The sequence below is a fragment of the Notechis scutatus genome, chromosome 3, assembly GCF_049901735.1.
Source record: "Notechis scutatus isolate UNSWTSFEM ecotype Mainland chromosome 3, rNotScu1.2, whole genome shotgun sequence".
Classification (NCBI taxonomy): Eukaryota; Metazoa; Chordata; class Lepidosauria; order Squamata; family Elapidae; genus Notechis; species Notechis scutatus.
Window position 1 is genome coordinate 57,948,479 of NC_142011.1, and position 19,816 is coordinate 57,968,294.

A 19,816-nucleotide genomic window follows, 5' to 3' on the forward strand; every position below is an offset into this window, starting at 1 on the left:
TAAAAAAACGAAGTTTTATTAGTGAAACCACAGTTATAAAACAAGACATTTCAAGCATTAAAATAGTTGATCATATAGGAAAATGGAATGCAGTACAATAGTAGCATGTAGGCAAACAATGATTATTCAGTTACCTGTTCCCAAAAGAAACTGGCTCTAAAGAACACCCTTATCCTGCTTTTGCCACGCTTCTTTCAATGTGCCATATCACAAAACAACAACTGCTGTTGGTATCTTTCTTTGGCACAACTATAGTTGCAACTGAAACTGTGGTTGGGCATGCAATGTTAAGAGCAGTGCTTATTTAATAAGACATTTAGCAAATGAGTAGGTAATCAAATGACAACAGGATATGCTTCACATTGAAGCATTATGCTTCAGTATTTCACTCAACCCATAATGGGCAGACACATCTCACTTCATGGCTAGAAGACCTTCAAAAGATGATTGCAAGATTTCAAAGTACTTTACAAGAATATCGGAAGTGTAAAGAAAAACAAATCTTCATGTTTTTTTTTTCTATTCTGCGCCTGAACAGTAGTCAGCTATTGAGACCAGTTCTAAGAAATGAATGCAAAGTAAGCAGCTTCTTGGAAGAACTACTCTGTTCTTCAGGCTTTAATTGGCTGGTCCTGAGAGAGTCCTGTTTCTTCTTCTTCTTCTTCACTATCTGTACAATGATACACAGGTAAAGATTTAACAGAGAAGACCCTGCAAACAGTCACCTATTTCATTCTTTCCCACTTGCTACTGAAAGCCAGCGTTCCCCAACCTTTCTGGGTTGGCGGCTGGGGTGGGTGGGGGAGAAAGGGGATGGTTTTGCGTGAGGGGAAGGCACGTGTATATACGTGCACAGCTTCATTTGTGTGAGCCACAAGCATGAGTGGGGCTGCGAGTGCCGGTGCCTGCCGTGAACACAAGTGGGGCTGCAAGTGTCAGCTGCTGGGTTCCAAATGGGCCCAGGCCAGGGGTCGAGGACTCCTGCTTTAAGCACTACTGAGATTAGTACCTTGGTCAATCACAAGTTAATCACTGACGAATTTGGGGACTTGCTTTAAAAAGAAGCAAGAGACTAGGAATAGGAAGCAAAACGAGGCATGAGCAAAAGCTGCTTGGTTCTATCAAAAGATTAAACTCACCTGGGCATCGTTCATTCTACAGCTCCATTTTTCATAAACGTTGAAGACCTGAAAAAGAACACAGAAGCTATATACTCAAGTAATTCTAGGGGCATTTTTAATGTGGAAAGTCTGTGGCAATGTTCAGCCTATATATACTAAGCCTGAAAAGGATATGGGACCAAGAGCAAGTTCTGTTCTCAGGAACCCAGTACATCTGGTTCCATTTTGTAGATGCTCATATATTGTGCATGAATATATTCAGAAATCGGTCGGTAAAAGTTTGCAAATGTATCAATGATTAGAAATGTTGACATAGCTACACACGAACTTATCAATTCTACTGCAGAACTTAAGAGACATCTCTATAAGGCCCCCAGGCTGAGTGTCTGCATAGAGTTGGTTCTAATTCCACAGAGAGGTGGGGAGACAGGATGGCTTGTGTGCACTGAAGTCTTCTATTAACATTCTTTAGATGCACACTGTCTGAACAATGAAGCAAATGGTATTCATATGAAATGAAACAATTGCAATTTTTAAGTCTACCCTCTTGTCACAAATCCCACTGGATGTCTCCAGGCTAATCAGGAGGAGGTTGGGATAGAAGAAAATGGACAACTGACCGCTACGTAAGTTGTTATGAAAGGCAAAATACAAATATAACTCATTTATCTACATATTGATTCCTCACATACAACTTTTTAGAGAAATGTAAAAAAAGTCCACTATGAAAGTGTTTAAACTTCAGATTTTCAGTACCTTTTTCATAGCTGTGGAGATGGCTGATATCTGAAATTCTGCTTTAGTCACCCATCGGGATGCTGGCAGTTCCACATTCTTATTCCAATTTTCCTCATCTTTGTCCACATTCAAAAAATAGATCAGGTATGTTTGGCGGATATGGGAGAAGATATGCAGAACCTGGGGAAGCAGTGATATGTGGATATGTGGATGGATCCTGTAACTCAATATTATGACGGGCAGAAGGAAGACACTGAATGGTACAGATAGAAACTAAATGCCCTAAGGCGAGGAATCCTTGGAGTTCTCTTTTCTAATCTTTACTCTTCCCTGCTTTGAGACAAGGACCTGCAGGGACATATCTGGATTTAGGAGCAAAGATATGAAAAAAAATATTTTGCTGCATGGAGCCATACTTTATAACGATTTGGATAAGGCTAAAATTTATATTAAGATCAATATTTTTGTAACCTTGATAGTTTTAAAAGTCTTAGTAAGACAATAAACTGATTAATTCTGCTGCTCACATTTCTGGGGGAACCAATTTCATTTCTATGTAGCTATCTGGTTGCAACCTTGGCTAAATTTAATATCCAACAATCATTTCCCAAATGTAGTACACTCATCTTGGTTCCATGCATCTACTCTACTCTAAAACTTTACTATAACTGTACATAGCAACAGAACTTCTAATGCTGCCCCAAAGTGAACTGGGCTGAAGATCCAAAACAGAGCAAAAACATAGGACAAACTTGTTGGAAGACTGGCTGACAATGGCTGATTATAAAAGCATTGCCAATTCCTATCTGGGATCCAATTTACCTCTCCAACATACTGTAGTTGCCTCACTGCCAAGTCATTGCCAAGCGAGGCGAGGAGGTGATCTGTCAGAATCACTTTCTGTTGCTTTTCCTGCCCTTGTTCAAGGAGGATGCTAGGAAACTCCCACAGTCCAGCTAGCAGACCTACAAGAAAATGTCTAATCAGTGCAATTTAATATAACACAATGGTTACATGTGTGAATTTAAACTCTGCTTTAAAAAAAAAAGCTATTGAAATGCTGCACGCTTTCAACTAAAACATTATTTCTATAGTAACTATGTAAGGAATGAGTATTCTCTGTTAAAAGCAGTCTTTCCCTCACATAGATAAAGGAATTCAATAAACTTTATTATTCAAATGTTTTTTCAATAAGAGTGGAAAAACATGACATTAATCAAAAGATGTTGGGCCCAGATGTTGGGCCCACATCACTGGATAGTATCTGGAATGGACACACAACTAAACTGGCTCTTGGTTCAGACCTACAGATGCTCACATATTTGTAGTTTCTTATTCTAAGTTACCAAAGTAAAATTGGCTTCTTTATCCTAAGAAGAGCCCCTAAAAATCTCCAGAGAGACAATCCTTCCTGGTAATTTCTTCTTTTTAAAATAATTAGACAAAAAGATACTTCAAAATTGAAGATCCAAATTTCTATAACTGCTACAGAACTAGAGCTGGAGATGTAAACATTAGTTGACAATGCTTAGCCTTCCTTAATTTCTTCTTCAGCTGGTTACCTGAGCTGGCTCTCCTCACAAGAAAGTACTCTGGATTCCCATCACTGCATCTCCTCTGCAGCACGCATGTGGCTGTGTGTTCTGTTCTGGGCTGCTTCTTAGTAGTCTTTCTTGGGAAATTAGTGACTCCAAGGCTGGGCTCCCATGGTACTGAAGGGGGCAGGCAGAGGGAACAGCTCCCCGAGACAGCAGCTGATAATGAGAAGGAAGCAGCAGGCGATCAGCCAAACTCTGAAACTCCTGCTGATGGCAGCAGGAATAGTGCTCCATTATAATCTATTTTTATGGACATCTAGGACAGGAAGGTTTGTCTTGCCAAGAAGAACCACAATTCCTTTGACTCTGCCCATCCCATGGTGACAAAGTTCAACCAACCTCCCACCCTTCCTTCCCAAGAAAGCCTTGAAAGCCTAATAAACATAACATAATAGAACAGAATACATTTAAAATAGTAATATTGGTAAGTATAAAGTAACACAATAACACAAGGATGTTATTTTTATCCAAGTGCCATGACCTCCATATCCCATGATTACATTCAGAAATGAAAGTTGAATGTCCCCTGCAGCAAACACAACCTCAGTTTAAAGATGCAAACTTTCCAAGCCTGTAGGCTGTTTGGAAGCACACCACACATTCCATCCACTTTTCCCCATAAGGACATTGTTAAAGCCTTAATAATGAAAGTAATATGAAGACAAAAATACAATTTCTCTTGAGGGACTAAAACCAGCTGATTTGAAAGCATGATCACAATTGCCCCTCCTTATGCATCATCAGGACAACGAAGCAATGTCTGTGAAAAGAGGTTAGTTGGGAATGAAATTCTGAGAGTCTTCCTTGCTTGTATGAAACCTTAATTCTCATTCTCAGTATAAACAATCATCCTGGTAATAGAAATTCTTCATTCGCACTTACCGCATTCCTCCATATCTAACACAGGGAGGCTTTTAGAAGCAGTTTTTCCTAACAGTCTCTTGGTGGAATTTAACCGATCCTTTTCCACCTGCAAAGGATAAAGGGTTTTTGTACTGGTTAAAGTGTAGGAAGAGGGTGCAGATGACAACAGGGAGAGACATATCTGGAAGGACACAGAGACCTGCCTATTTTAGGGTTCAATTAATCATAATTCCAAGTAAAAAAATTGGACTGCAAGGTTTTGTTATGCAGCAGCCTTTCTTGTACAATTTTTAAAAAATAAATACATAAATAAATAAAAACCATTCACTTTCCAAAGGTGCAAACTTCAATTTTTAGAACTTCTCAGGTGAAGCATGGACACTAACTTCACAATTGATAGAAAAGCTACGAGTGGCACAAAGAGCCATGAAAAGATACATGCTTGGGATTACAAGGCAAGACAGAAAAACCTGCACATGGGTAAGTGAACAAACTAAAGTATACAATATCATCAAGAGAGTAAAAGAATTAAAATGGAAATGGGCTGGTCACTTAGCAAGAAGAACTGAGGGCAGGCGGATCCCACTTGATAAAAAGCATCCACAAGAGAGACCTAAAACAAGATGGATCTACAACATCAGCCAAGTATTGTGGGCCCAGTTGGCAAAAAAAAAAAGCTTGGGAGTGTTTTGGTTGGAAATATGTGGAAGAGGCCTTCATCCTGCAGTGGATAGACAATGGCTAAAATGATGATGGCCATTAGTAAGAATTCTGGGAGTTGAATTCCAAGCAACTAGACTAGAGTATGCCCAGATTGGGGAAGGCAGTCAACACTTTAAAAAAAAGAGTTGTAGTAGAATTGCTATATGGAAGAGATTGTGAACAATTATTTACATCCTGATAAATACAAATATAACAAAGCCTTACTAGTAGGGCAACATTTTAGGGTAACAGTGCAAGTCTATCCAAACACACTCAAAAGTAAATCTAAGATCTTGAAGAGTGACTTATTTCTGAATACATATGCATAAGGCTACAACCTTAAATCATACTAAAGCAAGATGATGCTATTCAAGTATATTAAGACTACAACTCCCCAAATTTCCAGTCTACAGAGGGAGGCTGTAGCGCCTCTCAGTCTCAAGATTCATACATGATCCTGTCTACTGTCTTCCTGGAATACTCCAGACATGAATATGCACATGGTGCCCACCTCACAAAGAGCAAAGCCTCCTTCATATCATTCTTGCGGATCTGGGTGGAGCATTCAAACAAACAGGGTGTCCTTACTTGATGGAGAGCTCTGCAATGCTGTTTCACTGGACATTCCATGCATAATGGGGTCTTGGGAGTACACACAGTTGCACCCAATTCCATCATTGCTTGATTAAAATCACCTGGATGGGTCTGGTCAACCAGAGTGTGAGCTAAAGCCCTAAGAACAATAGCATTGTTATTAATTAATGCTATACCATAGGGGAGGAATTCAAGTTGGAGAAATGGATGATTCACTTGTGCAAAAGACTGTCCTGCTATTCCCCAAATTGCACTGCATACAATTTGGCATCACATGAGACAATCCTGCACTCTATGGAATGGCTGAGATACAATTAATGTTTTTTTCATGAACTAGAAACTAAATAAATGTGAAGAAACAAGTACCATATTAAAAGTTATGTTTAGTTTTCTCTTCAACCTAAGAATATTATATACTGTTATATAATGTATGTTATGTACACAGAATTTTAAGTATATCAAAACCCTGACTTTTTCCATTACAGCCAAGATTTCTTCACAACTTCCCCAAATCAAAAAGCACTACCATATCTTCTTTCTCCAGGATGTATGCCATCATTTATAGCATGCATGATGCAGCTCAAATAATACATTGTAACCTGCTTTCTAGGAAGTGACATTCCTTTTTGTTATTCATTATTGTAATTGCTAAATCTTTGCAGGTATAGATAGTTCTCAACTTACAACACTTCATTTAGTGACCACTCAAAGTTACAACAGCACTGCAAAAGTGACATGACCATTTTGCACACTTACAACCAATGCAGCATCCCTAAGGTCATGTGATCAAAATTCAGACGCTTGGCAACTGACTCAAAGGTCATGTGATCACCTTTTGTGACCTGTTGACAAGCAAAGTCAAGGAGGAAGCCATATTCACTTAAAAACTGTGTTCCAGCTTAACAACTGTAGTGATTCACTTAACAATGGTGGCAAGAAAAGTCATAAAATGGGGCAAAATTCACTTAATAACTGTTTCACTAAACAACAAATTTTGGGCTCAGTTGTGGTTGTAAGTCGAGGACAACCTGTATTAACATTACCCATCATCTGTAAAACCTCTATAAATCCTTCCTCTGGTGTCTGACGTTAGTTTACTATTTTGGAGTACTTTGGACCTAAATTATTAATTAGTATGATCTTGTATCACTTCACATTTTTTATTTTACTAACTCCAGGATGGATTGTAAGAAAAACCTGATATAGGCTGTCCTTACCTTACGATCATTCATTTAACAACCATTTGAAGTTTACAACAGCACTGAAAAAAGTGACTTACAACTGGTTGTACATATGACCTTCGCAGCATCCCCAGAGTCACAATTACGATTTGGGTGCTTGGTAACTAGTTTGTATTTACAACAGTTGTACCATCTTGTGGTCACCTGACCACCATTTGTGATCTTTCCAGCCAGCTTTCAACAAGTAAAGTCAAGGGGGAAACCGGATTCATTTAACGACTGTCTGATTTGCTTAATGACAATGACAAATTTGGGCATGATTCCCTTAACAACTGTACGTCTTAGCGGCAGAAGTTCTGGTCCTAACTGCAGTTTTAAATTTGGGACTACCTGTACGAATACTAGTTGCTCAGCAAGTATCTTGTTTATCTTTTTATTCCATTCTATAAAAGTCCAACATGTTAACATGACATGAAGACAAAACTTATTACTAAGATATTAATGTCCTAATACTTGGACAAAATATTAGATATAGTTATGACCCTCACATGTATATCTTGTGACTAAAAAATCTTGATGTATTATGCTTCCTACTTCAGGTGTGTCCAACGCAATGGCTATGGGGAAGGATGTGCAAATAAGCACCTCTGTTAAATAAAGAATAGAAAAAAGCCTATTTTGTTTAGAAACAATTCATTATTTATCTCACTGTAAACCACAGGAAAATCTGGCCAACAAATATTTGCACTGAGCCAAGTTTAAAAAGTTATCTACAAATGAATAAGAAATGACTCTTTCTCTATAGAATCTGATGGTACAAACACATCATTTTAAGAATCTTTCATTACATTATTTCAGTAAGGATTTTGAGATCTCATAGTTGTGGTAAAATTTTAAAAACATGAAAATGATGTAGCCTGGAAATTTAGCTCCCCTCCCCTTCCACTATTTTTAGGTATGCTATCATCATTTTTTATAGATATTGTTCATTCCTCAGCACATTGTTTAATCCAATCCTAAATGATTCTTGTGTGATTTATAACTTGCTTCCTCTGCAGGAACTCAAGGCAGTTGTAACTGGGATTTCTCTTCATTTCATCCAGCAACAATCCAGTGGGCTACACTGGACAGAGACCTTTAAGTCCTCTTGACTTCAAAGGGACTTCTTACATGCAAAGCACTTTATTCTCTATTTGTATGAATTATTGCTTTACAGATCTTTAGTGTAGGAATGAAAGTATACTATTTCCTTACCAGAGTGTGTCTGCAGCAGCTGAATTGGCAGGGTCAGCACCAATGGCTCTTGTACGACACAAAACTCGAGTCACATTTCCATCTACCACTCCTGTCACCTGTTTTATTTTGAACAAAAACCTACCAGTTCATATGCTTGAGAAAACGTGTGTCCAGGAACAAATGAGAGAGAAAATGAGACCCTGAATAAAAAGGCACCTACAATCTGTTTGAATCAACTTCATGAATTTGAAGAGACTGAATTGACTAAATTGACTAAAAAGTTATAATAGCAATAGCACTTAGACTTATATACCACTTTATAGTGCTTTACAGCCCTCTCTAAGTGGTTTCCAGAGTCAGCACATTGCCCTCAAACAATCTGGGTCCTCATAATCCTCCTACTCTCCAGAAATTACTTGATAGTCCTAAATAAACCAAATGCATTCAGCTTTGGGGCCTATATTTACAAAACGAGGGATGATAATAGTACTGAGCTTCCTTACAAGGCTGCTGTACAGGATTAAAATTAGAAAACATAGAAACCATACTTCTATTAAAATAGATGAAGCCTAAAGCTGCAAAAAGGCAATTAGATAGAAGATATTTGGAGAGCTGGGAATAATCATTTTTGCAAAACAAAGACATAGATGCCCAATGCTATCTTCCATATGCACCCTAAAGTGAGGTTAAACACCCAGAATGATGGCAAATGCTACCTGGCCAAATGCAATGGATGCAATTGCTCCTGCAGTGTACTTTCCTACTCCTGGCAACTGCTTCTGCAGTTCTTCTGCTGTCTTTGGCATATGACCTTCCAGTTGAAACACCACCTGTAAAAGACCAGTGGATAAAGCAATCAAAGCAAAGGGAAAGAAATGAATGTCTACTATATTCTTAACAAGAAGGTTGTGTTGTAGCCATAGTATTTTCAACACAAAGATGTTTGGATTAAAAAAACACATCTCTTAAGAGATTCAGACATGCTGTTGAAGGCTAATAGTTTTTTAAGATGTTCCCAACCATGTTGAAGTTATGTACCCTGTTTCTCCAACAATACGGCCTCCCCCAATAGGAAGTCCCAGCATGTTTTATAGGCATGAAATGAAATTAAGCCCCTCCCCCCAAATTAAGGCCTATATTAAAACATGCGAAATGGGGAGAAATGGTGGGGGGGCTTGCCGTTAGGAAGTACTTTTGTTGCACACCCGGATATGGTGCTGCCTGTGTTGACCCCGATACGAAGTGCCCCACCAACGCCAAGGTCAACATCCAAGCCATCGCCACCCGCCCGCCCAAAGATGCAAGGGGGGAGGGGGAATTAAGTCACCCCCGAAAAGACAGCCTAGCCATTTTTTCGGGGCTCAAAAAAAAAAAAAAAGACCCGGCCTTATTATATGAGAAACACGGTAGGATCTTGAAGACCTGACTTAGTGCAATGTGTTGGATGAGCCCATTTATAATGATTGGAATGTGAAAATGACTGTTTAGCCTTGGATGTTCTTGTTTATTTATTTAAATGTATTAGCCACCCAACTCTAGTGGAATCAAGGATTGGGTTTTTTTTTTATTTGTTGATGGCTTGTTTTTGGATTTAATCCTATATGGACTGCCCAGTCTCAATTTGTGAAGTGATTATAAACCAAATAAATACTACTATCTTCTTGCCAAAGTTAAGCACCACAACTCATTCACCCAGTAACTCATTCATGTTGTCTAAACTCTAAAGTACCTTATGTGCACCTTCCTGGAGCCGTTTTCCTCGAGAATAGTAGCCAAGGCCTGCCCATAGTTCATTCACTTCCTAGTCTCAAACAGAAATGAGGGGGGAAAAAACAACCCAAGAAGGATAAGGTCATACGCATAAACTTCCTTTTCCCTTTACAGTTAATAAATGCACGCATATTCATATAGATATATTTAAAATCTTTTTACCTCTAATGAAGCTTCAGCTAAATCCTGCAAGGTTGGCCATTTCTACATCACAAAGAAAAACAGGTGTTTATTTACTGGCTCTGCAAAGCAGAACAAAGGCACAAATCATTCAGAACCCAGAATGCTGGATAATATAAATGTGAATTTGTCACAAAGAAAGGAGCTCAGCATCACCTGCATCCAACGATTGTAGTAATTAATTACTGAAGCCACTTGGGTTTGCTGGAGCATGATCTCTGATACCCACACTGCAAGCACAAAATGAAAACAGCAGCATCAGAGAGTGCTGATTAAAGATACCTAGATCAAGGAAGCATGATAAAAGAGATATGCCTCTTAACTATATTAATAAAAAATAATATATAATCAGATACATGTTACCCAAGTCAAACACCAATCAAATCAAAATTTTGTTGATTAGAATTAAGCACATTTTTGACATTTAATATAGTTTGAGACCTCCTGAAAGAGATGAATTATTGCTCTCACCAGCATATGCTCGTCTGTCATCATCAGTTTCAGTTGCAGCCTGCCATAGAAGAACAGAACAGCAAGAATGAAAACCCAATACAACAATTATCTGCTTATTTTAAGAATATTTCTGAACCACTCCTTATTTTTCCATACCAGTTTCCTCCACGGCAGATCTCGTTTACATTTACTGTACCAAGATAGCAGTCTCTTCTGAAAGTCTTGAATTTCAACTGCATCACTGAATGTGTGAAATAAAGGCTGGGAACTTGGCACCTCTGTAGTAAAGAGACATTAACATTTTAAAGTTAGCATTTCTTAGGGCTACATTGAGGGGGCAATCAATCTGGAATTGAACTTTTTTCCAATTTTAGTCTCCAATTTATTAAAATGTGTAAGCAAATAAAAGATTAAGTTAGGAGTGATCACCTCAAGAATATAATAACACTTTAAATTATATTTAATTTTATTCAATACAATCAATAGAATAGAGCTGGAAGGGACCTTGGAGGTCTTCTAGTCCAGCCCACTGCTAAAGCAGGAAACTCTATATCCGTGAGGGTGAACCTATGGCACGTGTGCCAGAAGTGGCACGCAGAGCGACTTCTGCTGGCACATGAGAGGTCACCCCAAAGTGCTCCACTGCGCATGCGCGCACCCCCCACCAGCCGATTGTTGGGTATCTGCCATGCATGTGTGGGGAGAGATGCATGTGTGGGAGATGCGCATACATGCGCAGAGGCATGCGACGTGCAGGGGGTTGCATGGGCAGAGGCACGTGGGAGACGCAGGGGGTGTACACGCATTGCATCATGGGTGCAGGCATGCGAGCGTGCACAGTTTTGGCACGCAACGTGGAAAAGGTTCGCCATCACGGCTCTATACCATTTCGGATAGGGCTGTCCAGTCTTTTCTTTAAAACCTCCAGTGATGAAGCACCCACAGTTTCTGAAGGCAAGTTGTTCCACTAATTAATTGTCCTTACAGTTAGATTTCTCCTTAATTCCATGTTGCTTATCTCCTTGATTAGTTTCCCTCCATTGTTTCTTGTCTTGCCTTCTTGGTACTTTGGGAAATAAGCAGACCCCTTCTTCTTCGTGGCAACCCCTCAAATACTGGAATACTGCTATCATGTCACCCCTAGACCTTCTTTTCTCCAGACTGGCCATAACCAAGTCTTCCAACCATTCTTCATGTTTTTGTCTCCAGGCCTTTAACCATCTTAGTTGCTCTTCTTTGCATGTTTTTCCCCCAAAGTCTAAACACCTTTTTTGCAGTGTGGTGACCAAAACTGGATGCAATATTCCAGAGGTGGTTTTAAGACTACCCCTGCATCCATTTTTGGTCACCACATTACAAAAAAGAAGTTGAGACTTTGGAAAAATACAGTACTACATTTGTTATTTGTCTGTTTCTTGAGCATAATCCTTGTGTAGCTCCATTACCTTTGTAAAGTACAAGTCCTTTTTTCACATTTCTTTGATGATTTTTGGATTTTCCCAGATTGCTGCACTTTGACGTTTGGCGTTTACTCATTGCCAAGCTAGGGAAAAGCATAAAGTATATTATTATTAGATTAGATCAAACTCTTTCCAAATCTAAATGTAACAATTTGTGCAATTATCTATATAAATACTCTGAACTGCACCAAATTTAGCATACAAACCAGATAATCCAAATTACAAACTGGGCAATCTGAAAAAATATGCTGCAAGGAGAAATCAGGCGCTACAAACCAGTCTTTTTTTATTCTTGAAAGGGACTCCCCTACTCACATAAGAGAGGTGAACATTCTAAAGCACATACAATGACTTCACAGTGCAAATAAATATTATATATGGCATTATATATGGCCCTGTGGCAACCAAATCTCACTTTTTGAAGAGCGCTATTCCCCTTCAATAATCTAAATTAACGCAGATTATTCTAGCTTTCCATGCCTAACAAAGCCGTTGACTCCTCTCACCACGTGCCAACAACATCCGTGTAGGAGGATTGTTTTGTTCTTACGCCCTCAAAAATGGGACAATTATTAGAAAACAGACGTCCTTTCAAAGGAGGCATACAACGTTTCTTTTTTTCCCCCTTCCCTCTTATCTGTACGGCTCTTTGTAGCCACAGAGCCGTCACGGAAACGCTACCGGCTGACCATGCACACAAACGAAACAAAACACGAACTACACAAAACAGCAGATTGAAAAGGAAAGGGATGTACAACGCCCACCAACCACAGTGCTACTGTAGGAAGCACAAAAGCCCAGTCTCTCCAATGGTTACGGTACTTTTCCTTTTATCGATAAATGTCCCGCTTTGGGCGGAAGTGAAAGTAAAGGACAATTTAAGGATTTTTACCGTACTCACGTGTTTCTTTCCTACAACTGGAGGCTATGCACTTTCTCACGTAATTCTTACTCCGTATACAAAGAGGTGTGCTTCTAATGGAGAGAAGGGACGAGGTTCTTTGCAAGCTGCCCTGCAATTAATATTTCAAGCAGCAAGTAGACCCGAGACTTTAGTTTGTGTTGTTCCGGAGGTTTTGCGATTTGGAGGCGCGGAATTTTAACTCGGCGGTAGCATTGGGGAGGAGCAGAGGCTAACTCTTTTTCCATATCATTTTTATAAATCATACCACCAAGTTTTATTTACGTGGAAGTCACTTTTCTTTTCCCCCCCAGTGACTGATTGAAAAGCTAAGATCTTAGTAGCTAAAGCCTGTTAGGAAAAGAATTAATCCTTGTTAACCTAGTGATGTTCATTTGATGAAAAACAACCAAATGTCAGCATGCCAGTTTATATATAGTGTGACTGAGTGGCTTGATATTATTTTGTAATTCACATATTTTATGCTTATACAGCTGATTTTTTTTTTAAACCCACCGACTTGTTGATAAGACTGCAATGGAAAATCTTTCCTCCCACTTGGCAATTTTTGTAAAAGTCGAAAAGTCCGAATGCCAAGTCCCTTGTCAAGTCCGAATATAATATTTTAAAAAATAGTTTTAAAATACATACTTGCATCTATTCTCGGCTTGTGGGTGGGGAATCTGCTTGCAAAGTTGGCTGTTTGCAAAGTAGCGTTTACCCTAATATGTCGCAAAATGAAAATTTCTGATGGCCTTGGAAGTTAGGTTTTAATTTTAAAAAAATGTGCAGAAAGCACCACAGTTGCTAAACATATTACCCCATCGCGTGCAAAAAACTTTTAAAGCATAATTTGAATGGGACTCCTGTTTAGATGATTTTAAATAACTGCGCTAGCATCCAACGAAAGGCATTTAAATAAACAGCTACACATATGCGCCATCAGCAGGGGAAGGACCCCTGAATTCACAACGCGCCGGAAGTTTAAGTGGTATCAACGGCGGACGAATTCTACCAAGCCTTTAAGGGTAATAGAAAATCTTTCTCTCCTATATGGTTTTCCCCAGGCAGTTTAATACCCAGGAACGCAGAGAAGAGAGCTCTGCCGAACGCAGACTGCTGCCGCTTAGACATTGGCCATTGCAATATGACTCTTTTTGTTAGAGCTACCATATCAATCCTGCACAAATCCGGACGACCGGTAGATGGCAGCAAAGAAAATTTCCTGTATCTCTGCCATCTTTGCAGGTCAGACATCTTAACTTTACTTTTTTGAGCTTTGATGGAAGAGACAGTGTAGGTACAGAAAATGTATCAGTTCTTTAAGTTGACTAGTTGGCAACCTTTTGCTTATTTTACTTTTTCACCATGGCTTCCCCAAAACAAAGTTAATACCTGGATTATTAAAATAAGGGATCATATGTTTTTTGTTCCCAACAGCTGTATTATAATGGCCTCTTTAAGGGTGCCTGTCATTGATGTCCAGGATGACAATTTCAAGGAGCTCTGGCCATCCATGCTTTTGGCTATCAAAACTTCCAGCTTTATTGCTGTTGACACAGTGAGTAAAATTGCTCTTTATTGGTTTTAACTTTGGAACAAGAGAAAAGGAAAATTGCAATCAGACTTATGAGAATAAGGTAAAATTTATCCCTAATTATTTTATGTAGTTGCATCTTTTACTGAAGACTGAAAGTGTTATCTTTATCCATAGGAACTTAGTGGGCTTGGAACAAGGAAGAGTTTGCTGAATCAGTAAGTACTGTGCTACCATTCTTTTTTTTTTAAGTACTATGGTCAAGGACTCAAGGTGATTCCAAATTCTGAATGATCAATTTTTTAATGTTGGGACAAATATTTTTTTTCACAATACTTACTGAATATACTTTTGTCAGATTGTTAGAAGCATTCAATAGCTATAAGATAGAATTGATGACTTGATCAAGATGTGATTATTTAAGCAATTGGCCCTTCTGAAAACATAGACTATGTTAGCTATAGGCATCACTACATGGGTCTAATACTTTTGGCATTGGGGAGGATCTTTGTCATGTTTAAAGTTAGGGGGTGTATTCAGGTTAATGACAAGATTCTGTCATCAGATCAGAAATCATACCGAGTATTGGCAGCTGCTTTATAATGTTCAGGTTATTGGTCCATCTAACCCAATGTAGACAATATTAATGATATTTGCAGGGATTTTCATGCACTCTGCAGATTAAATTCTCTGTCTTTGCTTCTTATTCAGTTACCTAATGTTTCTCACAGGTGCATTGAAGAACGATATAAAGCGGTTTGCAATGCTGCTAAAACACGCTCTGTTTTGTCTCTTGGAGTTGCTTGTTTTAAACACCTTCCTGACAAGGTATGGTGCTCGTTTTGTGTCTAGCCCTCTGTGAGGACAAGAAAATCCTACCTACTGATGGAGAATATATATTGAAGGCAAACCTTATAAATTTAAATATGATGCCTGGTGTTACTAGCATTAGTTTATAAAATTTTTGAATTTTGGGGGTATTATTGTATTCATGTAAAAGAGAGAGAATCCAAATTTATGACAGTTATCCAAAAATAGTAGATTGAAACATAGAAACCTAACAAATATCTTATTCTGTGTCCAGCTTTCTCAATTAAGATTGCTTACTGTAGCTGAAATCAGTGCTGGAGATTCTCTGTGCCCGATAAATATGTGCATGTCATATAAATGTGTATGAATGTATGTATGAGGTAGATCATCCTCCCAATGCAATAATTATGGTCCTCAGTTTCATTGGATTGGCTTTTATTTTGCAGACAGAGAACACATATCTTTCCCAGATCTACAACTTGACCTTGCTGTGTATGGATGATTACATAATTGAACCACAGTCAGTCCAATTCCTGGTGCAACATGGCTTTGACTTCAACAAGCAGTATTCTCAGGGCATTCCCTATCATAGGGGCAATGATAAGGTACAAGGATTCCTTAATTTAAGGACTAAATCTGATGGAAATGAAAGAAACTTGGAAATGGGTTTGGACTTCTTGCCTAGTAGATTAATTTTTTAAAAATTAGCTATTGCAAGGAAAGTTACCAGTAGTAGCATTTTTCTGTGAGATTGGAGACCTTACTGATAAGACCATATTTAGAGGATGCAGTTGTGGGTTCAATGAATGGTTTAGTTGTTAGTTAATAAATGGTAAGCATTGCCTATCCCCGTGATGGCGAACCTATGGCACGCGTGCCAGTGGTGGCACGCAGAGCCATTTGTGCAAGCTGCAGGCAAACTTAACTCACTGTGCATGTGCGTGCCTCATAGCTGATTTTTGGGTGGTTTGAGGCCTTTTTCGGCCTCCCAGAGGCTTCAGGAAGGCTTCTGCAGGCTTCTGTAGGCTTTTCAGGTCAAAAACTAGGCCCGGAAGTGACGAAACAGGCCTAGCTTTCAGCCTAAAAAGCCTGCAGAAGCCTTCCTGAAGCCTCTGGGAGGCCAGAAAAGGCCTCAAACCGCCCGAACATCAGCTGTGAGGCGCTTTGCAGGTAAGGGGGCAGTGGGGGTGGGGTGGGGATTGCGCATGCATGCGTATGGGGCATGGGGGGGTGCATTGCCTTCTGGGTGCTGGCATGCGAACACGAGCATGCAAGCACGCACACAATTTTTGGCACAGGAGCCCAAAAAGGTTAGCCACCACTGGCCTATGCAATACTTTAGGTTATATTTTCTTTTGATAATAGGTCTAGAAGAAATAACCTCTGGCATCCCGTTTTGTCTATCCAAATCTAAAGGACTGTCAGAAGAGCACTTTCCGTATTGGGATGCCTAAATAACATTTTTTCCATTTTCTTTACTCACAGGGAAATGAAAATCAGAGTCAAACAATTCGTACTTTTTTCTTGGAAATAATTCGAGCAAGAAAACCTATCATTCTGCACAATGGCCTAATTGATTTAGTTTTCCTCTACCAGTGCTTCTATGCCCACTTACCTGACAATCTGGGCACTTTCACTGCTGACCTTTCAGAGATGTTTCCAGCCGGCATCTATGACACGAAATATGCCTCAGAATTCGAGGCACGCTTTGTAGCTTCTTACCTAGAGTATGCCTATAAGAAGTGGTATGTATCCTTTAATAAATAAATGCTGTAAACACCATGACAGATGGTGGAGTTGCATTACTCCTCTCCTGTTTTTCATTTACATATTAAAATCTTCCAATAACCATATGACCAAGTAGTCTGAAGTTTAAGAAGATAATTATAATGATTGGTCAGTTTTCAAGCAGCTTATAGATCATTCTGTTTATATGTATATTGGGGGAAAATATTTAAATATAGTACTTTTAATTGTCCTTTTTTAAACTGTTTTTCTTTTGTGAAAATGTGGGAGGGAAAACATCAGAAATAACTTACACAAAATTTTGTGTAAGTTATTTCTGATGAGCCATTTATGATTACCACTGGTTTTATTACTCTTCTGAAATGAATTTTAAAATCTTTTTTCACTCTCTGCTCTGTTGACTATACTGACTCAGAATAAACTAAAGTATGGCACGAATTGTATGCCTATCTGCTTTTTATGTTCTCCGTGTGTCCTAAAAAACACGAGAGGAGACAGGAGTAAACTTGTTAGCATGGTAGAATGAAATAGGAATGATAGGAACTTTTTCTTTTGGTTGACTAACTGGAGGCAAGGGTCATCAGGAAAAATACTAGTGACAATTAGCTGGCAATAGCATTTGTAAAACTCTACTGATAGACAAAGAATGCAGTTCTTCTGTAACTCTGTTCTTCTGTACAACAGCCCTTCTGTATTTATTTTCATCTCGATGGCAATTCTGTATTTGTTTTGAATTGATTTCTCACCCCCGCACCATACCTCTTTTTCTCAATTCTCTAAACCTTTTGTATGATCATGTAAAAGTGAGTCCTGAAAAAATACTGATTATCTCCATACAATTGCTACTATTATACTGCTCTTGAATTTCAGCAAACGAGAAAACTTCAGGTTGAAAGACTCCAACAAACCATATCTCAGCATAGAATTCTGCAGCTATCCTGCCAGCATAGATGCCTATGTTGAATACCGGTTCTGCTCTGTGGCTGATGTCAGCCAGGCTCAAACTGACATCGCTACCAAAATTGTCATCTGCCAGCCATTTTCGGTTAAGTATTATTGGGTCTTTCATCTACAGTTTTAGGATCTTAAAAATTGTCTATAAAACCAAATTGGAAATAACAGTTTTAGTGCCTCAAATGTTAGATGCAGACTATAAGGACAAGCTATTTTGGATAAAAGAAGGCTATCTTGTTAGATCAGCCTTTCAGATGTTTTTTTGCCCATTAAAAATGTTACAAAGAAGCCAATTTCTTTTAATTAAATAGGGTTTTTTTTTTTAAAAAAAGAACAAAACAGGAATTTTCGCTTCATTCAGGAAAGAGCTCTCCTTGGGATCCAAGTGAGAAGGTTTAGAATCAGTAGTTATGTATAATACTACTGTCTAGGAAAGATTGACTGGCTTCCAATCATTCCAAGATTCTCAGACATTTTTAAAATCTATCCTAATAGTCCTCCTTCTCCTTCGCAGGCTTATGGCTGGTGCCCAGATGGGTTGAAATGTACACAATCTCACAATATTGATCTAATAATTAATGAGGATGAGAATCAGAAAGAATCGAAGCGGAAGACAAGAAAACAGAAATGGAAACGGCGGAAGAACTTAGCAGAGTCAACAAAAGTTGAACTGAGCAGCCCTGTGAATGATGTACAGTTGGCTTGGGATAAGGAAAAAGGTTCCCCTTCCAAACAGTCTTGCCCTAGTAACTTGATTGCTCCTATTGTAGATAGTGCAGATGCAGAAAATGTGTCTGGTAATGGGGAGACTTCAATGGATGTGGAACAAGAACTAGTTTCCAACAGTGCGGTTGATGCCAATGTTGATGGGAACGCTGCCATTGCCACAGACAGTCAGAGTATCATTTCTTCACCATTCAAAGATTTCCAGCAGGAAAAGGCAATAAGAAGCGAAGGAGCAGAGCCAAAAGTCCAGTTACAGAGTGATTCTGCAGTCACCTCTTTGCCTGTCACAGATACTGTAGCACCATCTAACTGTTCACGGGGGAGTATTCACCGGGCTGGCTTTGATGCCTTCATGACAGGTTACATAATAGCCTACATCCAGATGGTCAAGAATGATAAAGAGAGAGACTCAAATGACGGGCCTTGGTTACCAGACTGCCACAACAAATTGTACCTTAGTGGAAAGTCTGTGCCTCTTCAGATTGTGAAAAGTTTGTTTTCCAAATCTTCCAAAGCCCACAACCAAAAGATGAAATTGGTATGGGACAGTAGTTAGAAGTAAACATCATACTGCTCAGGATCACAGATAATGCTATTACTATCAATTGTTTTCTTGAAGCCGCAATACTCAAACCAGAGCTGCTAAAGAGACATTAATAAGACACGATAGAATATGTGCAGCTGCCTGAATGGATTATGGATTTATTTTTAAATGTTTGTAAAATTATGTATTAAATTTCCTCATTGGAGACAGAACCTTTACACTGTGGATGAAGCATTTCTTCCCCCCTCCCCCAAATACTTAAGAAAGCACTTTCTTTGACAAGGCTGGTGCACAACTTTAAAAATTGTTTCCCATTTGTTGTGTGTTCATGCTCACACAATGCCTCCTGGGGAATGGCAATGCATATATGAGAAGACAGCTGGCATCAGTTTTCAAGCAGCCTTGTAAACCCCCCCCCCAAAAAAACACAAAAAAACCCCCCAAATCATATGCCTTAACCATTCAGAGAAATGCTTTGGTTTTAACCAAGGGAACTGCAGAAAAGCCTTTTTACATGGATTACCTTGCACCGTCATCCTAATGTTCATAAGGTCAGGTAGTTGGATCTATTCCCTGCTCTCTATCATCGTCCATGTCTTCAGCAGATGTTGTGAAATCATTACAGCTCTTCGTGCAATCTAGATGCCTGCTTTATTAGACTTTCCGATTTATAGACTAGTACTAGCATTAGCTGCTTTTCA

The 19,816-nt window shown here is 39.0% G+C and overlaps 2 protein-coding genes across 6 annotated transcripts; one reads left to right on the forward strand and one right to left on the reverse strand.

The window, feature by feature from the left end:
• Window positions 1–539: 539 nt before the first annotated feature.
• On the reverse strand, window positions 540–13,703 carry MUTYH (mutY DNA glycosylase). Of its 5 annotated transcripts, none has more exons than XM_026665755.2 (16): window positions 13,450–13,703; window positions 11,883–11,980; window positions 10,594–10,715; window positions 10,456–10,495; window positions 10,141–10,214; window positions 9,967–10,008; window positions 9,764–9,835; window positions 8,751–8,864; window positions 8,053–8,150; window positions 5,612–5,756; window positions 4,340–4,427; window positions 3,422–3,613; window positions 2,682–2,824; window positions 1,878–2,039; window positions 1,140–1,187; window positions 540–670 (listed from the first exon to the last, which is right to left on the reverse strand). In XM_026665755.2, exons 2-16 carry the CDS (start codon window positions 11,971–11,973, stop codon window positions 542–544), a joined length of 1,560 nt encoding a protein of 519 aa, XP_026521540.2. In that variant the 5' UTR covers window positions 11,974–11,980; window positions 13,450–13,703; the 3' UTR covers window positions 540–541. The 5 variants fall into 5 exon arrangements, with proteins under 5 accessions (XP_026521540.2, XP_026521539.2, XP_087816298.1 ...); XM_026665754.2 differs by lacking the exon at window positions 13,450–13,703 and adding an exon at window positions 12,799–12,905; XM_087960172.1 differs by lacking the exon at window positions 13,450–13,703 and adding an exon at window positions 12,790–12,893.
• Window positions 12,790–19,330, forward strand: TOE1 (target of EGR1, exonuclease). The gene is made up of 8 exons (XM_026665752.2): window positions 12,790–12,864; window positions 14,239–14,359; window positions 14,513–14,553; window positions 15,067–15,163; window positions 15,592–15,750; window positions 16,631–16,890; window positions 17,762–17,936; window positions 18,360–19,330. Exons 2-8 carry the CDS (start codon window positions 14,249–14,251, stop codon window positions 19,125–19,127), a joined length of 1,611 nt encoding a protein of 536 aa, XP_026521537.2. The 5' UTR covers window positions 12,790–12,864; window positions 14,239–14,248; the 3' UTR covers window positions 19,128–19,330.
• The last annotated feature ends 486 nt before the right edge of the window (window positions 19,331–19,816 follow it).